Source organism: Microtus oregoni, unplaced genomic scaffold (genome assembly GCF_018167655.1).
Source record: "Microtus oregoni isolate MIOR12 unplaced genomic scaffold, Mior012 000065F_ref0000479, whole genome shotgun sequence".
In the NCBI taxonomy this organism is placed as follows: Eukaryota; Metazoa; Chordata; class Mammalia; order Rodentia; family Cricetidae; genus Microtus; species Microtus oregoni.
Genome location: NW_024543875.1, coordinates 10,340,012 through 10,358,711, shown reverse-complemented (window position 1 = coordinate 10,358,711; position 18,700 = coordinate 10,340,012). Strand labels below are relative to the sequence as shown.

Below are 18,700 nucleotides of genomic sequence, written 5' to 3'. Positions count from 1 at the left end.
GTGGTTAGCATGTGATTAGCGTGGTAAGGCAGGCTGCTTCTGCAGCGGGAACTAACAGCCGGTGGTTAGCATGTGATTAGCGTGGTAAGGCAGGCTGCTTCTGCAGCGGGAACTAACGGCCGGTGGTTAGCATGTGATTAGCGTGGTAAGGCAGGCTGCTTCTGCAGCGGGAACTAATGGCCGGTGGTTAGCATGTGATTAGCGTGGTAAGGTAGGCTGCTCCTGCAGTGGGAACTAACAGCCGGTGGTTAGCATGTGATTAGCGTGGTGAGGCAGGCTGCTCCTGCAGCGGGAACTAATGGCCGGTGGTTAGCATGTGATTAGCGTGGTAAGGTAGGCTGCTCCTGCAGCGGGAACTAATGGCCGGTGGTTAGCATGTGATTAGCATGATAAGGTAGGCTGCTTCTGCAGCGGGAACTAATGGCCGGTAGTTAGCATGTGATTAGCGTGGTGAGGCAGGCTGCTTCTGCAGCGGGAACTAATGGCCGGTGGTTAGCATGTGATTAGCGTGGTAAGGTAGGCTGCTCCTGCAGTGGGAACTAACAGCCGGTGGTTAGCATGTGATTAGCGTGGTGAGGCAGGCTGCTTCTGCAGCGGGAACTAACGGCCAGTGGTTAGCATGTGATTAGCGTGGTAAGGCAGGCTGCTCCTGCAGCGGGAACTAATGGCCGGTGGTTAGCATGTGATTAGCATGGTAAGGCAGGCTGCTCCTGCAGCGGGAACTAATGGCCGGTGGTTAGCATGTGATTAGCATGATAAGGCAGGCTGCTTCTGCAGCGGGAACTAATGGCCGGTGGTTAGCATGTGATTAGCGTGGTAAGGCAGGCTGCTCCTACAGCGGGAACTAATGGCCGGTGGTTAGCATGTGATTAGCGTGGTAAGGCAGGCTGCTCCTGCAATGGGAACTAATGGCCGGTGGTTAGCATGTGATTAGCATGATAAGGCAGGCTGCTCCTGCAGCGGGAACTAACAGCCGGTGGTTAGCATGTGATTAGCATGTGCCATAACCTTCAAAAACAAGAGCTATCATGGCTACCAGAGCTTTCCAATAGGCAGCAAACCTAGGCCCTAGAGAGAAAGAGAGCTCCAGGTGCCAGGAGGATGCTGGGGTGGGGTGGGGAGGAAGTGAGTCTGGGAATGGAATGGAAAGGAAGGGGCCCCTCTCTGCTCTGCCCAGTGTCACTCCTGTCTCCATGCCCAGCAGGTCTACCTTGTCCAAGTGCTGCAACGCCCCTGGCTTTCTCTTCACCACCCAGAAGAACACTCCAGTTGAGACGAATCTCAGGTATGAGGTGGTGTCCAGTGGCTTCTTCCACATCAATCAGGAAATCTTCCAAATGTTTCCCAAGGTATGTCCCCGACATGGTGGTCTGGGAGGGAACTGGTGGTCAATGCCAGCTAACTATGGCTTGTATGATTTGGGGCAAAAATAGGTTAAAGTTCTGCCTCTGTCCTTGCGTGCTGATGACATTCCGCAGCTGTCTAGAAGAGGGATTGATTATACCTTGATCACTCAGTCAAGGCAGGCACAAGAGAAAAACCATTCAAAGCATATGAACACCAGAAAGCAGGCCCAGGACAGAGCAAGGCTGAATGTCAGCCACATCAGATAACCTTGGGGTCACTGTGTAAGAATGCCTCTTCTTAACATGTAATAGTTACACATAATGATTGATTTTATTATGCCGTTTTCATGCATGGCTGTAATGTATTTTGATCATATTCCTGCCACTTCTACCACCACTTTCTCTTATTCCCTTCCCATGCCCCTTCTCTTTCCCAGTGAGCCCCCTTTCATCCTTTTTTCTCTGTAACTCAATGGGTTTTATTGGGGTTGCTGAAGAAAATGTCTCTCCCTCCCTAGCAACCACTAACTACTAATAATACATCTAGGATATCAGAGATGTTGTCTGGAGGTGGGCTGGTCAGTGATAGTATAGTTGCTCTCTGCTCATGGCGGGGGGTCCTCATGTATGACCTGTTCAGATCGCCAAGGCTGATAGCTAGCTCCAAGTTCTGGACTCTTGTAGAAAGGGATGCAGAAATTATACTTTTGACTGGTTCAGATGGTTCGGTGATGCTGAGGTGCTGTGGCTTCAGCAGAGAGGCGGGTGGCAAGGGTGTGTTCATGCTTATGTTCTGGAAGGAGAGCTCAGGGATGCCCTGCATGTTTTAGTGGGTCAGGGGAGGTGCTAACAAGATGAAAGCAGAGTCTCTCTGGATGTCCTGTTGCTGTTACCAGAGTGACCTGGCAAGAATTGGACTCAGGCAATGATCTGAAGTCACAGCGCAGTGGTGGCATTGAGTCACCTTCACTAGGTGAGCCTTGCATGGTGTGGCAGGTAAACTTTCGTCTTAAGCAAGTCACAGCAGCATGTGACATAGCCTGGGCTGGCTTGCGGGTCCTTGCAGAGCCAGGGCATGAATTGCTGAGGTCAGGAGATACAACAGGGTCTCCACACCTTTCTCTGGAAAGGACTGAATAGTAAGTGGCCTTGTAGGTGGCATCATCACCATCACTACTTGCCACCATGGTCCCAGCGCTGCAGTGGTCATAACAGTGGTCATGAGAGTAGTCACTGTCATGAGTAAACTAATGAAGGAGGCTTCATCTTAGTTGCACAGATTTCGGAAAGTGAATGTAGCTTTCACACGTCACATATCTTATTTGAGTGGCTTCAGACCATTTAAAAATATAAATGTTATTCTCAGGTTGCTGGCCACACAAAAACAGGTGGTAGACCAGATGTGGCCCATGGCCATGCCTCTCCAGCCCTCCCTTAGCATAGCAGCATCTCTGGGGTTTTAAATGGTCAGCTTTCCAGCCCCTTGCCCACCCAGAGATTCTTTTCTGTGGCTATCGGGTGGAGCCTAGGAAGGACTGTTTCCAGAAAGTTCTTGATTTGCACCTGTTTAGGACACACTCATGGGAAACACAAGAAACCCTCAATGACTTTTCCTCAGACTGCTGTGGCTAGTTCTGTTTCTCTCCCCATTGACTTTGAGACCCCAGTGCTTTCCATGTCCTGGTCCCCTGGACCTGACCCCACGGGGAAAGTGAGTCACAGACTCAAGTGTGTCACAGAGGGCCACGGCAGCTCCTTCTGACTGAGGCTAATTCTTGGTGCAATGTGGTTCCCTCAGCGATTGGTTGGCTGGCAGGTGCTGGGGGCATAGCAGGCCTGCAGACAGAAATGGGAGGGGTCACCCAATGCTGGAGTCTCTTTCACCCCCCCCCCCCCACCATCTGCAGGTGGAGTTCCCCTTTCTCTCACAGTCCAGACAAGGCTGCCTCAGCAGGGAGAGCTCACAGAGGGGATATTTTGGGGGGCAGAGGTGAAGCCTCAAATGAAGTGGGGGGCACTGTCTGTAACACCGTGCATGTGCCTCTCCAGGAAATGCCCTACTACCGATCTCAGTTTAAGAAGTGTGCTGTGGTGGGCAACGGAGGCATCTTGAAGAACAGCGGCTGCGGGAAGGAAATCAACAGTGCCGACTTTGTCTTCCGGTAAGGGAGCTCCTGGAGGTGCATCTGCTGCCTCCGTGGCTCTCCTCTCTGAGTCCTTCTCCCACGTTGTCCCTGTCCCTGTTCTCTGCTGCCACCTGAAGCACAACTTCACTATTCGGGGACCCCAACCTCTCTAGCTCTATACCTTCAAGCAGATTGTTGAACTCTGGGGTTGTAGTTTCTAGTTTTCAAAATGGAGGTGGGGGGATATGGTGAACTAATGGCATTCTGGATGGGAGGCCCTAAAACTAACGTCCTGTCGTCAACCCAGAACCCCCACTCCCTGCATGGGTTGTCCCCTTCTGCAAGCACTGGCGGGAGGAGGGATGCCTGTGACTTCAGCCAGGCTCTAACTGAGCTGGAGAAGGTCTTTGTGTTTCTCTTTTTTTGTGTGACTTGTACCTGTTTCCATGCGGGGGATCCTTCCTTTTCATGTTATCCCAGGCAGGGAAAATGAGTTGACAATGAGAACCTCAAGGGCTCGAGAGATGGCTCAACAGTTGAGAGTACTAGCTGCTCTTGCCACTATTTCTTTTCTGGGATGCCCTCGCCTCCACCCTCCTAAAGAACTTGGTGTCACTCTCAGGGGACATTTGGCACCTGACAACTAGATTGTCTTATGGAGACTGGAACCATAGACACTTTATTGTTCCATTTGCCTTATTTGGGGGTATAGGAATTTCTCCCTGCTACCATGACAAATTTCCAGGAAGTCAGTGGCTTGGAACAGACAGGGTTTACAGTCACACACTCTGGGGTGCAGTTAAGGGGCCAGCAGGACTTTGTCTCTTCCTGAATTCTCTAGGGCAGCTGTAGACGCTGCTTGCATTCCTTGGCTCATGGCTGCCAGCACCGTAGCGTCTTCTACTCTCCACACTCCCACATACACACCTTCCCTTCCTCCCTCTCTTCCTTTTTCTTTTTTAAAAGACAAGTTCTCACTGAGTAGCCCAGGCTGGTTTCAAACTGCTGCCTTTTTGCCCAGCCCCCTGCATGCTGGGATTGCCATCACCTGCCCCATGTCTCCTTTTGTGATGTGGATTCTTGGTTATCAACTTGACTACGTCGGGAATTAACAAAAACCCAAGCAACTGAGCCCCTGTGAGGATTTTTTTTCTAGAACGCCTTCCTTGCTGTCACATTTTCTTTGCAAAGGCTCTTGAGATTTCCCTGGACCATCTGGATAGTCCAGAATGCCCTTCCCATCTCAGGATCCTTAGCGTATTCTCAGCTGTAGTGTCCCTTCTGCCAATTAAGGCTCATGTTACCCAGTTTTAGAGGTCAGGGTTTTGCTGCCTTGGCGACCCCACATTCCTACCTCAGGGGCTTTCTGCAGGCCACACTGCACGCTCTTCTGCAACCTCAGCGGTGCACCCCCAAAGGTTATCTTTGAATATCCCACAGGCTCTTTGGTCCGTCTGCCAGCAGACTTTTGCTAATTCCTGCCCTTAGCTCAAGCACTGCTTCCTCAGAGAAACCTTGAGTCCCCAGACAAGGGGATGCTTCTGTATCTCTCTGCTTAATGCCATACCTTCCCAGAGACCCAGGGACGACCACAGCTTTCAAGGACAGTTTCCAGTGATAGTTTCAATACCTCCATGGTTGTAACTTCAGTGAGACCAAAGATTGGATGTTTTTCTTTCTTTTTTTCCCCTACTGTTAAAGGGCAGAAGGGCCTTTGCTTTAGTCAGCCATAGCTGTTCTGCCCAACTGGTGGCCTCTCTGACCTCCTTTCCTTCCTTTCCCTTTCCCCTCCCAGTCACCTGAAGATGGCTACGACCTAACTATGAGACTGTCTCTCTGCAGGTGCAACCTGCCCCCCATTTCAGGGGAGTACGCCACAGATGTGGGGGAGAAGACAGATGTAGTCACCGTGAACCCCAGCATCATCATTGACAGGTCAGTGGTCCTCTTTCTAGACCTGCGCTCCTTGTTAGTGGCCACCAGTCACTTACAACCACTGGGCACTGGGAACATGGCCCTGACTGAGATGGGCCAACTGTCTACATGAAGCACTCATCAGGTGTCAAAAATTTTATACGCAAAGAGACTTAATACATCTCATTGATTTTTACATTAATCACATGCTAAAATGATAGTATTTTTATATTTCGTTAAGTAAAATATGAACATTATTTTTAATAACTTCCCTCATTTCTGGCTAATTCATTACATGAGGTCTGCATCATGTTTCTTTGGGCAGTGTAAGTCTGAGCAGTTGTTACTAGAGGTAGAAAGCGGCCTTTCAGGTGGGCTGAGGACAGGCCCTGTCCATGTCCTGGTATGAGTTTTGATCATGCAAAGATCTCAGATCTCACTTGACTGCCCTCTGTGGGCCTGCCTGTGTGGTCTGCAGGAGCTAGTGTGTTGAAACCTCAATGTTGCACATCCTCAGCCTGGCTGGAGCGTGAGTAAGAGGGACAGGAGAAGGGGGGGGAGTCACCAAACTACATCAGATGCCAATAGCCAGGAGCCTTCGGAGAGCAGAGAGATCCGCAGAGGGACAGATGGTCACTGGAAAGGGTGTGTAGGCAGAAGCCAAGATACCAAGGAGAGGCCTAGCCAAGCCAGAAGGCTGGGTCAGATGGTCACTCCCAGTCTTAGGGCAGACAGCAGGGAAGTAGTGTGAGGCTCCACTTGGAGGCACAGCCTCTGTGCCTTCCTTGTCTGCCCTGATCCTCTGACTTGAGCTCGGCTGACTCCCCGGATCTCCACACTAGTGGCTCAGCCCACATTGCCTCTTCTGTGCCCATTTATCAGAAAATACCATCTTCAAGAGCCATCTGATGGCTCAGGGGGTCAAAGGCTCTTCTTGTTTATGTGGACAACCTGAGTTCAAACTCCAGGACCTGTAGTGAGTCTTTCTCTGTCCTGCCAGCCAGCTCCTAAATCACAACATGGAGACTTATTATTAATTACAAAAGCTCAGTTGATAGCTTAGGCTTGTTTTTAGCTCTTATAACTCAAATTAATCCATTTGTATTAATCTGTGTGCTGTCCCAAAGCTCATGATTTGTGACCTCATCTCTAACATGTCATGCTTCCTTTGTACCTCCTCATGACTACCCTTCCTCTTCCCAGCCTCCTCTCTGCCTGGAAATCCTGCCTAGTTGTTGGTCATTTAGCTTTTTATTAAACCAATAGGAGTGACACTTCTTCACAGTGTACAAAAAGATTATTCTACAACATTTTTCCTTTTTGTTTAAATAAAAAGGAAAGATTTTAACTCTAACATAGTAAAACTATATACAATAAGAACAATTATCAGGTATTGTCTAAACGGAAAGGAAAGGTATTAACCTTAACAAATGAAACTATATACAATAAGAACATTTATCAAGTAAGAATTATATTTACAATGCCTAGTTCATTTATATTTGGAAAATCTAGAGAAAACACTCCATTATCTATCCTCTCTTGATGAGTCCAAAGTTTTGTACCTAATTTATCTTCTCTTATATCATAACTAAAGGAAACTATAACTATAACTATCTAGTCTTCAATTCCATCAAAGACCCAGAAGGATATAATATTACTTGAGTGAACAGGACTTATAATGCAAACCACTTCCAAAAAGACAGAGGTATCTCTCTGCCTTGAACAGTCACACCAGGTTCTTCTGTAACACGGGGCGTCCATCTTCAATCTACGGACCTAGAATATCTGACAGACTTTTCTGTAAATCAGGAATTTTGAAGGACTGACCTAACTTGTCTTGGAAAAGTTCAGCCAGCATTGCCTTTTTTTGTGTCCTGTTTGTCTAGGTTGGATTGACTGTCAGCAGTCAATGCCAGGGCAGTTTCTTGCCCGGGTGGCTAGCTTTCGCCACAAAGAAAGTAAACTCCAATCCAAGGTTCTTCAATGCTCATTATCCTTTTCTGAAGGAGATTGGTGCTGTCAGGAGCAGATGTGTCTCACAGTCATAAAAAGTCTTAAGTTATTAAAACATCTTGAATATTTGTATCCTTTTAGGTCTTTGAAGCATTTGAAAACAATCTATCTATTTAAAACATATCTGTTTAACTTTGAAAATATACTAATATATACAATAATAAGTTTGATTATTATAGATGACTAACTACTAACTTGTATTTTTAAAATTATAAATTACATTTTAAAACAAGCTGCAAAAACACAATATCCCAAATGAGAGTAGAAAATACATTCAGTATAACAAAAATAACTTTAAATTTTTATCAATATACCAAAACCCATACCAATGTAAAATATTTGAGGTTAATAGTTGCCTTTTTTATTCTATATTTCTATATCCCTCCCAAACAATGACACACATCCATAACCAACCCACCTCTTGGGAATATGGATGTTGTGTTCTCTAGACTGCTTCCTGTTGTCTGGGGATGAAGGCATCTTTAGGGAACCTGAGAAAATTGAGATAATGGTCAAGTCCTGGGAAGATTAGTTATAACATTTGTTGTCCAGTCTCTGTGCAATGAGAAAGCACAAGGCTTATCTGAAGTCCTGGCTAGGAGAGTCTGTGAGACTGGACCATCTCAGCCAGCAGCCTTGAAGCTGAGGATTCTGAGGAATCTATAACAGAGGCACTCTGAAAGGCTGAATTGTCTGGGTCACCTGTTTTCAGTGCTGTCTGGTCCCCTTGTTCTGAAAACACAAACTTTCAAAGGTAACATACACATCTGTATTAACACAACTAGGGACTGTGTATTGTACACAAGCCAGCCAAAGATTTTTTTTTGTTTTATGTTTGAGCTGGTAAAATATATGTGACCTGTCTTATAGTTTTTCTAGGTTTATTTCTTTATGTTTGTGGCCAGGATTTTAGGGAATCTTCCTTGATCAAACCCAATCTCTATCAACCTTGAAGGAATCCACAGCCTTCCCTAATGTAACATATTTTGTAACTTACATTTTGAAGTTAGGACATTTTAAAACTATATAGATTGGTTTAATTTAATAGTTTTTATAATCCAATGTCTCTCAGCAGCTATTGTTTGCACATCAGCAATCAAGAAATTTAAAGTCAATACAACACTATACAGGATCCAGACTCACTGTGTATCTTCCATTTTTATATGGGTCTCCTTTTTATATTATTTTTTCTTCAAAGATTTTATCTTATTATTTATAAATTACTTTCTTCTATGACTATATATACCCATTTTCTTTTATTTTTTTTAAGACTAAAACCATTTTTTTAAAAACACACTGTAACTTGTTTGGAGGTTTTGCCCTGTCTGAATCTACCTTACTGTGTATCTGTAACCTTTTTTGTCTACATGAGCTAAACTTAAACCACCACACAGCTCAGCTCATGGTGCGCTGGTGGCAGCGGCCAGGAGATGCTTCTCTTTACCATGGCCTGCACGAGAGACTGCAGGACCAGGAAGCTGTGTTTGGCTCTGCTTTTGTGTGTTTGGAACATTTTTAAAGATTTCTCAGGCCTTGTGTGGAATATGTACCTTATGCTGGGTGGTGTTTGTAGCAAGTCTTTCTCTGTCCTGACAGCCAGCTCCCAAATTACAACATGGAGACTTACTATGAATTGTGAAAGCTCAGCTGGTAGCTTAGACTTGTTTTTAGCTAGCTCTTATAACTTAAATTAACCCATTTGTATTAATCTGTGTGCTGCCCTGAGGCTTGTGGCTTGTTACCTCATCTCCAATATGTCATACGTCCTCCACATGTCCTTGTGACTTTGCCCTTCTTCTTCCCAGCATCCTCTGTGCCTACAAATCCTGCCTAACTATTGGCCATTCAGTTTTTTATTAAACCAATCAGAGTGATACTACTTCACAGTGTACAAAAAGATTATTCCACAATAAGGACCCACATGATGTAAGGAGAGAGCTAATTTTGTCAGGCTATCCTGACTTCCACACGAGTGCTCTATGGCATGTGCCTCCTCCATGAATAAACAAACAAACAAACAAATAATAAATATGTAAAGGTAGGAAACGAAGCAGAGGAGGGGATGCTAGGCAGCTCTATGAGCCCGGATGGGAGGGGTGAAACGTGGGAGATGAGGGGTGGGGAAGGGGTGCTAGGGTGAGAGGGTGGGGTAGGTTGGGGCTGGAGCAGGGGATGAGGCGGGGAGGGTGGGCTTGCGCAGAGCTTATGGCTCCTCACTCTGCCACCCTGTAGGTTCCACAAGCTGGAGAAGTGGCGGAGGCCCTTCTTCAGGGTGCTGCAGATGTACAAGAATGCCTCGGTGCTGCTGCCCGCCTTCTACACCATACGCAACACCCTCGTGTCCTTCCGTGTTAAGTACCTGCTGGATGACTTCGGGTCCCCGCAGCAGGTCTACTTCTTCCACCCGCTCTACCTGCTAAGCGTGTCGCGCTATTGGCTCAACCTGGGCGTGCGCGCAAAGCGCATTAGCAGCGGCCTCATCCTAGTCACGGCGGCTCTGGAGCTCTGTGAGGAGGTGCACCTGTTCGGCTTCTGGGCCTTCCCCATGAACCCCTCGGGCTTTCACATCATGCACCACTACTACGACAACGTCAAGCCCAAACCCGGCTTCCACGCCATGCCCTCTGAGATCTTTGCCTTCCTACACCTGCACAGCCGGGGCATCCTCCAAGTACACACAGGCACCTGCAATTATGGCTGACAGACAGGCCCACCACGGGTGTCTCAGCTCCCATCCGCCTCTCTTCAGGCTTCTCTGGCCCTGCCATTGTTGTTCCCTAAGGATTTAGGGTTTGTCTTTGGGTCCTGGGGAGGGAGTCAGGGACAGAACCCATGCAACGTCAGCTCTGTCCTGAGCCTCCATCCTGAGCCTCCATCTAGCTCCCGGGCCACTCTCCAAGGTCGGGGCCTCATAAGCACACATCCACTCAGTTTCAGCTTCCCAGAGAACACATTTGTGGCCTGCTTGCAGCTAAGTCAGGCCCTGCTGAGAATAGACTGGCGGGCGAGCCATCCCCTTAACAGGAGAGAGCACAGTCTAGGTCTCGTTTGGACATTTGGCTGCCCAAGTTTCATACCAGGGACTCAGCCATGAATCACCATCTAGAATCTCAGGGCTCAGAGGCTAGCCCTTCTAGGGAACAAACAGTGGCCAAGCGTCCTGGTCTACCTGGCTGGACTCCAAAGGCTTCAGGGATAGCTCATCAAAGCCTGTGTTAGCATCACCCCAAGACTCCAGTAGCTGAGAGCCATCCCCCTCTTAAAAATACCCCTTGGACACACACAGCCTCGGTGCCTCTAGGTTCCAGCATTTAACCTTTGACAAGAAGGAAATAAACCAGACCAGCCATTTGCACTAAGATCTCCAAGCCAATGTTATCGACTCAATAAGTGCTTAGCAATTTGCTTCCTGTTCTGTCTCCCTATTTTCAGCTCCATTTTAATCAGGAGTTATTTATAAAGATCTGTTCCTCTCTATGTCCCCAAATACTGCAGAATCTTGTTAAACTGTGTTCCTGAATAGGAAAGCGTCAGCTGGAAAGCTCCTTGTCACGTGAGCCTGGTGGATGGCAGCTAGCTGGGACTTTGACATCAATGTCCCTGCTGTTTCTGTTCTTCGGACACAGGGATTCACCCGGCCCGGGGTTAGGGGACCCAGCTGTTCCTAGGCTGAGAGGTTCACATGTCATCCGTATCTGGAACTCCTTCCAGTTGCTTCCTCCTATGTGTTTCCATCCCATGGTCTCTGCTGGTGGATTATTGCCTTGTGGAATTGTGGGTTGTGTCGGGAAGACTTTAGCCTGAATGCCCTCCTTCTGTCTTTTTTCCTCTCCCTCCTCTCGCTGTCCCTTCCTTCCTTTCTTCCCTCCTTTAGATATTTCTAGAGAAGCCTGTTCTGATCTGGTCCGTGTTTGGGTTGGGGATGATGCCCTGATGGAGGTGTCAGCTCTGTCTTCTGCAGAGGAGCAGACAGATCACATCGACACTTCAGCCCGGCATGCCACTCAGAGGACCAGCTATGAGAAAATCACACACAGTCCCTCCACCCGACCTCACCTTGTAGGTGCCAGAACAGCCCCCGTTGGGGATCAAGCTGGCCCTGAGGCTTCTGGCCCACTTGAGCTCCCTCCTCTGATTATTTTCTGAGCCTTCTTTCTCTGGACTCTGGCCTGTAGGTGCCTGGAACTTGTTCCACAACTGGTTTCAACTGACTGTGAGGCCCCCAGGAGGACCCGAACCTTAGTCTACAAGGATGGAAGGTCCCGGAGGAGCTGCAGAAACACACAGGGCAACACACATGGATAAACCAGATAAATCACACAAGGACAGGCGTGCTCATGGCTCTCTGGGCTCTGGCTGTTTCTGCCAAGGAGCAAGTTCTAAGAATGATCTAAGTTAACCAAGTCCACAGCTAACTGAATCCAGTTGTTAAAACCATGGGGTGTCAGAATTAGAAGGTTTCATATAGACAGGTTTGTCCCACTAGTAAAGAAGTGACATCGGCGGTCAGACTGTCTGCCAGGCACTAAGCCCTCTATCTGGCAACAGCCTGGCCAGACATCAGGGTCTCCCTTGCTGAGGTTGCTCAGAACCTGACCCAGCCGGTCCACCATAGGAGGTGGAGATGGCTCATGCAGATCTCCCCATGCCCGGGCATGAGGGGCTAGGGCATCCTTCTGGCGTATGGTGGTCCTTCAGCCTCTGACTTACAAGGCAGATCCCTCCTGTCCCTCAGGGTGTCAGTTTCCTTATCTCTTCAATTAGAGGCTGAGAAAGGACTTGTGGGGTCTCTCCAGTGACTGCTGGGGGGCATCCAGGATGTGTGGATCTAAGTAAGTGGTCCTTACTATGAAAGCTGCTGGGTCATCACGCCCTCCTGGGTAGCCCCGCACCGGCCGTTTTCCCTGTCACAGTATCCCACCATCACTCCAAGACTCCTTCAGGTAAAGAGGCTATTGTGGTACAGGTGAAGGGCTGAGACTTAGTGGCTCGGGCACTTGCTCATGGCCAGGTCTCCAGGGGAGGGTGGAAGGGCTCTGCAGAGCTCTACAGACTGCACTCCAAACCAGGGCTGCTTGCAAGAGCCTCTTTCCAGCCCTGACCTCTGTAACAGTCTTTATGCCTGGAGGAGAACTAAGGCTAGCTCTACATTTTGGAGCAAGGACAGATGCCTGGAAAGGGGCGATGTTAAATAACAACACGAGTTTTATTTTATTTTATTATTTATTTAACTTGCCCCAGGGCACATGGCAAGTTAGAGGCTCCCCTGAGCCTCACCTAGTCCCCTGACTTCCAGGCTACATGCTTTCTGCCTCAGTCAGTGTGTGTAACATTTATCAAAGGTCCAGAGAGACCTCTCTGCCCCATCCTGTCCCACAATGCAGACCACCAGTTAAATTCTGATTTAAGGTCATCAGTTCCCCACGAACCAAGTAGCTGTTCAGCTGTTGTGTCTTCCTCTGTGCTAAATGCAGTTCCGGGCTTGAAAGATAGCGAGGCAGCACCACCACCACCACCACCAGCAGCAGCAGCAGCAGCAGTAACAGCAACACCAGCAGCAAGTCGGTGACTCAGTGCTTAAGCAGGCAGAAGGGAGGAGGCTCAAGGTCAGGCTGGCTCCTGGTACCTTCTTATACTGCTGTGACAACATCTCTGCCCAGACTCAGAGAGGCATAAACAACACTAGATGTCGCTGAGTCTAGGAAGGAAGCAGAGGCTGCAGGGCTTCCTATTGACTTCAGCCAGGTATTACTGTATGCTCATTGGGCCAGGGGATATGCCATGGTTGCAGAAGCCCTTCTGGCACTCATCGTCATGTGGGTGCACTGATGCTAAAAGAAACCCTTCTTAAACACAGGAGCTCAATGTGTAGATGACTCTCAGGGCCAGGTTCCCAGTTATCAGGGAGAGGAGAAGGGGAAGGAAGAGGAAGGACAGAAAGGTCAAACCTGAATCCTGAAGGTTAGCAGCAAGCCTTTGCCAAAGAAGGCGCTGTGCCTTTGGTCTCATCCTTGACAGCCATGCAATATTTGACAAGGTTGCCTCAAGGTCCTCATGCTCTTTCCTGCTCTGTTTCTTCCTGGTACAGCCCAGCCTCGCAACGTCTCTCTGCATGTTCCCCATCCCTCATCCTCTGCGACACCTGGGGCTTTCTCAACAGCAGCACTCCCGCTGCAACTGTATCTCCCGAGAGCCACCAATCCTTGCTGTCCTCACCCGCAGGTCAGCCCTCCCCAGGAGCACCAGAAGCATGTCCGCTGGGGCCTTCCGAGCATCCGCCTCTGCAGGGCATCTCGGACCTCAGCCTGTCTGTCCTCCACTGACACAGGTAGAAGAGTCTGGACTCAGAGACTCTTCCATTGTTTAGTAGATCTGTGACCTTGGGGAGTCCCTGAAGCCCCTGGAGGCTCTGATCCCACATCTAAAACAGACAAGAACCTCAGGCTATGTCTCCAGGAGTGAGTGACACAGTGTTGCACAATGCTTGGCACAGTCACCAGTGCAGACACTGGGCAAGCGCAGGATCTCTCTGCCCGGACATCCTCCTTCTCCATACTGCTTATTGGTTCTCAGTTCCAGCACAAATATCCCTGGTGTTCATTCCCTCCCTGTACTTGCTTTTGCCACTGCTATAATTTGGGCTCTTTTGAGGGATCCTCATTTATTCTAAGAATTAGCATCTCAAAATACCTTCTGTGAGACCCATTGCTGCTGGAACCACATAGTCCAAGTTTTTGTTTTGTTTGTTTTCAGCCAAACCATACAGGCCATGCCACAAGCAGGCTCTCTCTCTCTCTAGAGACCCTCCTGCCTCTGTGGCCTCCCTTCTTCTGTTAGTTCTGTGCTTTTTGTGCAAGAGGTTCAGATGATTGGAATGGTCCCATTCCTCTGCCCCTCCTCCCTCTCCTTATCTGGTCACTTCTGTAAATTATATCAGGTTATGACTCCAACTACATCCCCTCTGTGGAGTGGGTCACACACTCTCCCTTCTGTGTGTCTGTGGCAACCAGCATGGGGATCTCCATTAGTATACCCTCAGAATACACAGTTAAGTGTTCCTAGACTCTTAGTGGATGGTTTGTCTTTTCTCTGGGGGAAGGCTTGGAGCCCCTGGCACTGACACAAAGCCACACAGGAGTGTTCAGAACATCCATGACTGGTGCCTGTAATCCTGGGACCCACAATTGCAGCATTCGGGAATCAGAGGCAGGATGACCAGGAGTCTAAGTCTAGTCTGAGCTGCATAGCAAGTTCAAAGCCAGCCTGGGATGTAGGGACCCTGTCTTAAATTTTAAAAATGAATAGCCACAGCCATCACTTAACTTGACTACAACATCCAGAAATCAGTGACTGCCTCCTCCTAGCCAGGAGATGGTTCATGAGGCCATGCAACAATTTTGGGGTAGGCGTTCTGTCTCCTCTGCAAACCGTGGCTCTCAAACCTTGTGCACATTCGGATTTCCTGGAGCTTTGTAGTAAGTGGTCCTGCTGTCGTGCCCTTGTCTTCCAGAGGCAAGCACAGTAGACTTGAGGACGTTTCCCAGGGTCCCCTGAAGACATTCACGTGGTTCCCAGTGTAGTGGTTGAGCGCCATCATGCTGGTGCAAGGCAGTGATCTTGATCCTGTCTGTCTAACAGGGGTCTTCTGAAGAGATTTCTGAAATTCCTGGGCCCTACTCCATGATATTTCTATGTGGTGTGTTTTTCTGGGATGGGACCTGGGCTCCTAGGGTTTCAAGCTCTTTTGGTATCCTGGGACATGCTGAAGGTGACCTAGGGACTCCACTTGGGGAACCACTGTCCAGGATGGTCCTTTGGTCTGTGGCTCTGATCTGTTGTATTTTTTTTTTGTCTCTGGTGGATGGATTGTTCTTTGAAACATCTGATTCAGGTGTGAGACTTTTTTAAAGTACCATCAGCACTTCCTCATCTGCATATTTTGAACATTGGAAGAAAAATAAACATCCTGAAATATTTTTCAAGGCAAAGCAAAAGAGACTTCTTGGATTTAGACTTAGTGTATTTTAATTACAAACTCATCACATTTAGGACTGGAGTGTATTTTGTAATCAGAACTAGGGACTAGTAATTCTGGAGCTTGGGATCTGGGTAAAGTTACTCTGTGTTTGGTGCTAGGGTGGAACCCAAAAATTGCACCACACCCTCTAGCACAGGGAGGCCCTACTTGTCCACCTGGGTGGAGGGCTGGTCTTCTGATCCAGCTCCATACTTCTTGCCCCTGCAAAAGCATGAAAGATGGCACCCAGAAGTCATGCCTCAGCAACGAAGGCTATGGCACCTCTCTTTCTTAGACTCATGCTTTCTCCTGCATTTGGAAAAGGCCTAAGTTGGAACCAGTTAGTTAAAACTCAGATATGTCTCAACTTCTCATTGTAACTGGAGACAGGCCCTGCTGTTCCCTCTAAAGGTGTTCCCATGGCAACTAGGAAACCCACGCCCAGCCGCAAAGTTCACAAAGCCCCGAAGACCCCAAAAGCTCACCAAGGAAGAGAACGCTTGTTGTTTCATTGAAACTCACTTTTACTTGCTCTGACCACTTTCTAGAATGGTCCTTCGGCCCCTGATAGCCAAGGACTGGGGTGATGGATGGAGAATGAATTTTGAGCCACAGAAATAGATGCTGTAAACCATGCCTCAAAGGCCATTTTGCAAAAGGCAAACCACTCATGGTGTTTAATCTTATATTCAGCTCTAGTGAGCGTGGGTCTGGTTTCTAATAGATGAAGGGCAGTAGCAGGTTTTGGGTAAAGCAAGAAGTGGCAGCTCACAGTCTGCCAGCAAACACCAAATCTGCAAGGCTCAGAAGTCATCAGGTGGTATGAAGCCTCTTGGTGAAGGGGTAATTATATGTGTTGTAATAAGCCCAAGGGAAAGACAGCTTCGGGTCCCTCCATTCTGGACACCCAGAAACAGAGACATGAAAACATCCCAACACTGTCAGTCTACTGCCTTTAATAAGGCAAAAAGGCATCATACTTTAGGCTTTTTTCATCCTCAGAGATTCCATACAAGAAGGTCTAAGTAGAAGTCTTAGTGCTTAAGACATCACTCCTAGGTCTCTTGACTGTCGTGTGTGTGTGTGTGTGTGTGTGTGTGTGTGTGTGTGTGTGTGTGTGAGAGAGAGAGAGAGAGAGAGAGAGAGAGACAGAGAGAGAGAGAGAGAGAGAGAGAGAGAGAGAGAGAGAACAGGTTCCTTTCATATCTAGCCTCAAAGAGCCCTTGCCCCGCCATTGTGAACTGGCCAGCACATCCTCTTTCTGGTGCATCTGCTCTGCTTGTGCTCCTTGTCATACAGCCGGCGGTGCATCACCTGGAACCCAGCTGGGTGACTTAGGCCCTTGTTGGTTTCCCTTTTTCCCCCGTCTTTCTCTTGTGAAAGAGACGGAACCTAGGACCTCATGCATGCTAGGTAAACATTCTCCCACTAAGCTACACCCTGGACACTGGGTTAGTTTCTGGACTTAGGCATAAGACTGTTCTTCTCTATGGCTTAACCTTTTTGCTTTCTAAATACGTCTGCTGTCTATTGCTTGTTGACCTTGACTATACCTTGAGAAGACACTAGGACAAGCCCCAGGTCATTGGTGATGGAACATTCCTATTGGATACCTATGTGTAAATGGAGATTGTGTTAATGTTTTCCAGCCACCCAGACCCAAATAATCACACAAAACTATATCAATTACAACACTGCTTGGCCTATTAGGTAAGGCTTCTTATTAAACAACTCTTACATCTTAAATTAATCCACTTATATTAATCTATGTATCATCACAAAGCTGTGGCCAATTGGTAAGGTTCCAGTGTCTTTCTCCTTCATCAGCTACATGGTGTCTCCCTGACTCTACCTTCTTTCTCCCTGCATTCGGTTTAGTTTTCCCACCTACCTATGTTCTTCCCTGCCATAGGCCAAAGCAGCTTCTTTATTAACCAATGGTAATAAAATATATTCACAGCATATAGAGGGGAACCTCACATCACCTGTGTTCTCCCAAGGTAAGAGGTGCTGGGGAAGGAGGAGGTGACAAGAGGCCTTTTTAAAAGTCCTTATGGTGTTCTTCTGTTTGCTGAGTGGAATTCTAATGACCTGGTGTCTGACCCAGGCCTGGCCTTTACCCTTGCCCAGCATCTGTGTAGAAGCTGCTGTGGTGTTTATTCCAGTGTGAAGATCACGTCCAGTACACCAGAGCCAGTTCATAGTGGCAAGGGAGGTGTGGTGATGGGGGTGGCCTTTTTCCTGAGGGCCAGAGGACATGGGTGTGGATTTTTATATCTTTATGGACAAGATGGAGTGTAGCCACTCTCTGAGCTCTCAAAGGCTCATCCCAGTGATACACCTCTGCTAGCCAGAGCCCATGTCCTGAAGTTTCCACAACCTCCTCAGACACATTCAGCTGGGAACTAAGTGTCCAAACACACAAACTTGGGGAAATTTTCACATTTAAACCACAAGAATTCACAGAGTTGAGGGGAGGAGAAAGAGGCAGGCAAACCCACCAGACTTGGGCAAAGTGGTCTGGTAGATCGTAGCCACCATTCTAGGGAAGCTGTGAGTACTGTCACTAAATAAGAGGGAAGTATGTTCTCATCTTGAGTTGACTCTGTTTAGGAGTGGGGGTTAAGGGGAAATGCCCCTGTAAGGGTGACTGTTCCCACTTATGGGGCAGTCTGATAACGGGTCATCTGCCTGCATGGTCCACTGTCCCTGAAATCCAAGGAGACCACAGAGTTAGGGCAAGTGATAGGAAATTTCAGGTGCCACTCCAGGGGTCCGGAACAAAATGTTTTAAACATTGTCAGGAACTTCCTTACCATCCTCGATTGATGCCTTCAGTCCTAAAAGGGGATGAGCTGGGCTAGATAGATGGCTATAGACAGGAACTCCTTAGGCGATGAACATGGCTACCCAGAGCTGAGCAGGGATCTGATCCAAAGGAGACAGACATAAGATGAAGGTAGCTCTCACTGTGCTTTCAGTTACCCACTGGGCGCCTGCAGGTCTGAGTGGAGTGGTGATTTAGCAAGAGCAACCTCTAAAACCCTGCTATAAAACCAAACTTACAGCTCTGCTGCTCACTGGGCAAAGTCACACTGTCAAAGTTGGAGGCTGGATCAGAGTCAGAGGTCTCAGAACACTCATAAAATAATAAAAAACGTAACTTCTTTCAACAACTATTTTTTCTTTTTTTAAAATTATTTTTATTGAGCTATATATTTCATCCACTCCCCTCCCTTCCTTCTTCCTCCCTTCTGCCCTCTCCCATGATCCCCACACTCCCA

General features: G+C 48.0%; 1 protein-coding gene across 1 annotated transcript; it reads left to right on the top strand.

Moving 5' to 3' along the window:
* Nucleotides 1-1,018: 1,018 nt before the first annotated feature.
* Nucleotides 1,019-16,494, top strand: LOC121440154 (alpha-2,8-sialyltransferase 8E-like). Its single transcript, XM_041640876.1, has 4 exons — nt 1,019-1,349; nt 3,396-3,508; nt 5,315-5,407; nt 9,632-16,494. The coding sequence occupies exons 1-4, from the start codon at nt 1,143-1,145 to the stop codon at nt 10,098-10,100; spliced, it is 882 nt and encodes a 293-aa protein (XP_041496810.1). The 5' UTR covers nt 1,019-1,142; the 3' UTR covers nt 10,101-16,494.
* Nucleotides 16,495-18,700: the final 2,206 nt, after the last annotated feature.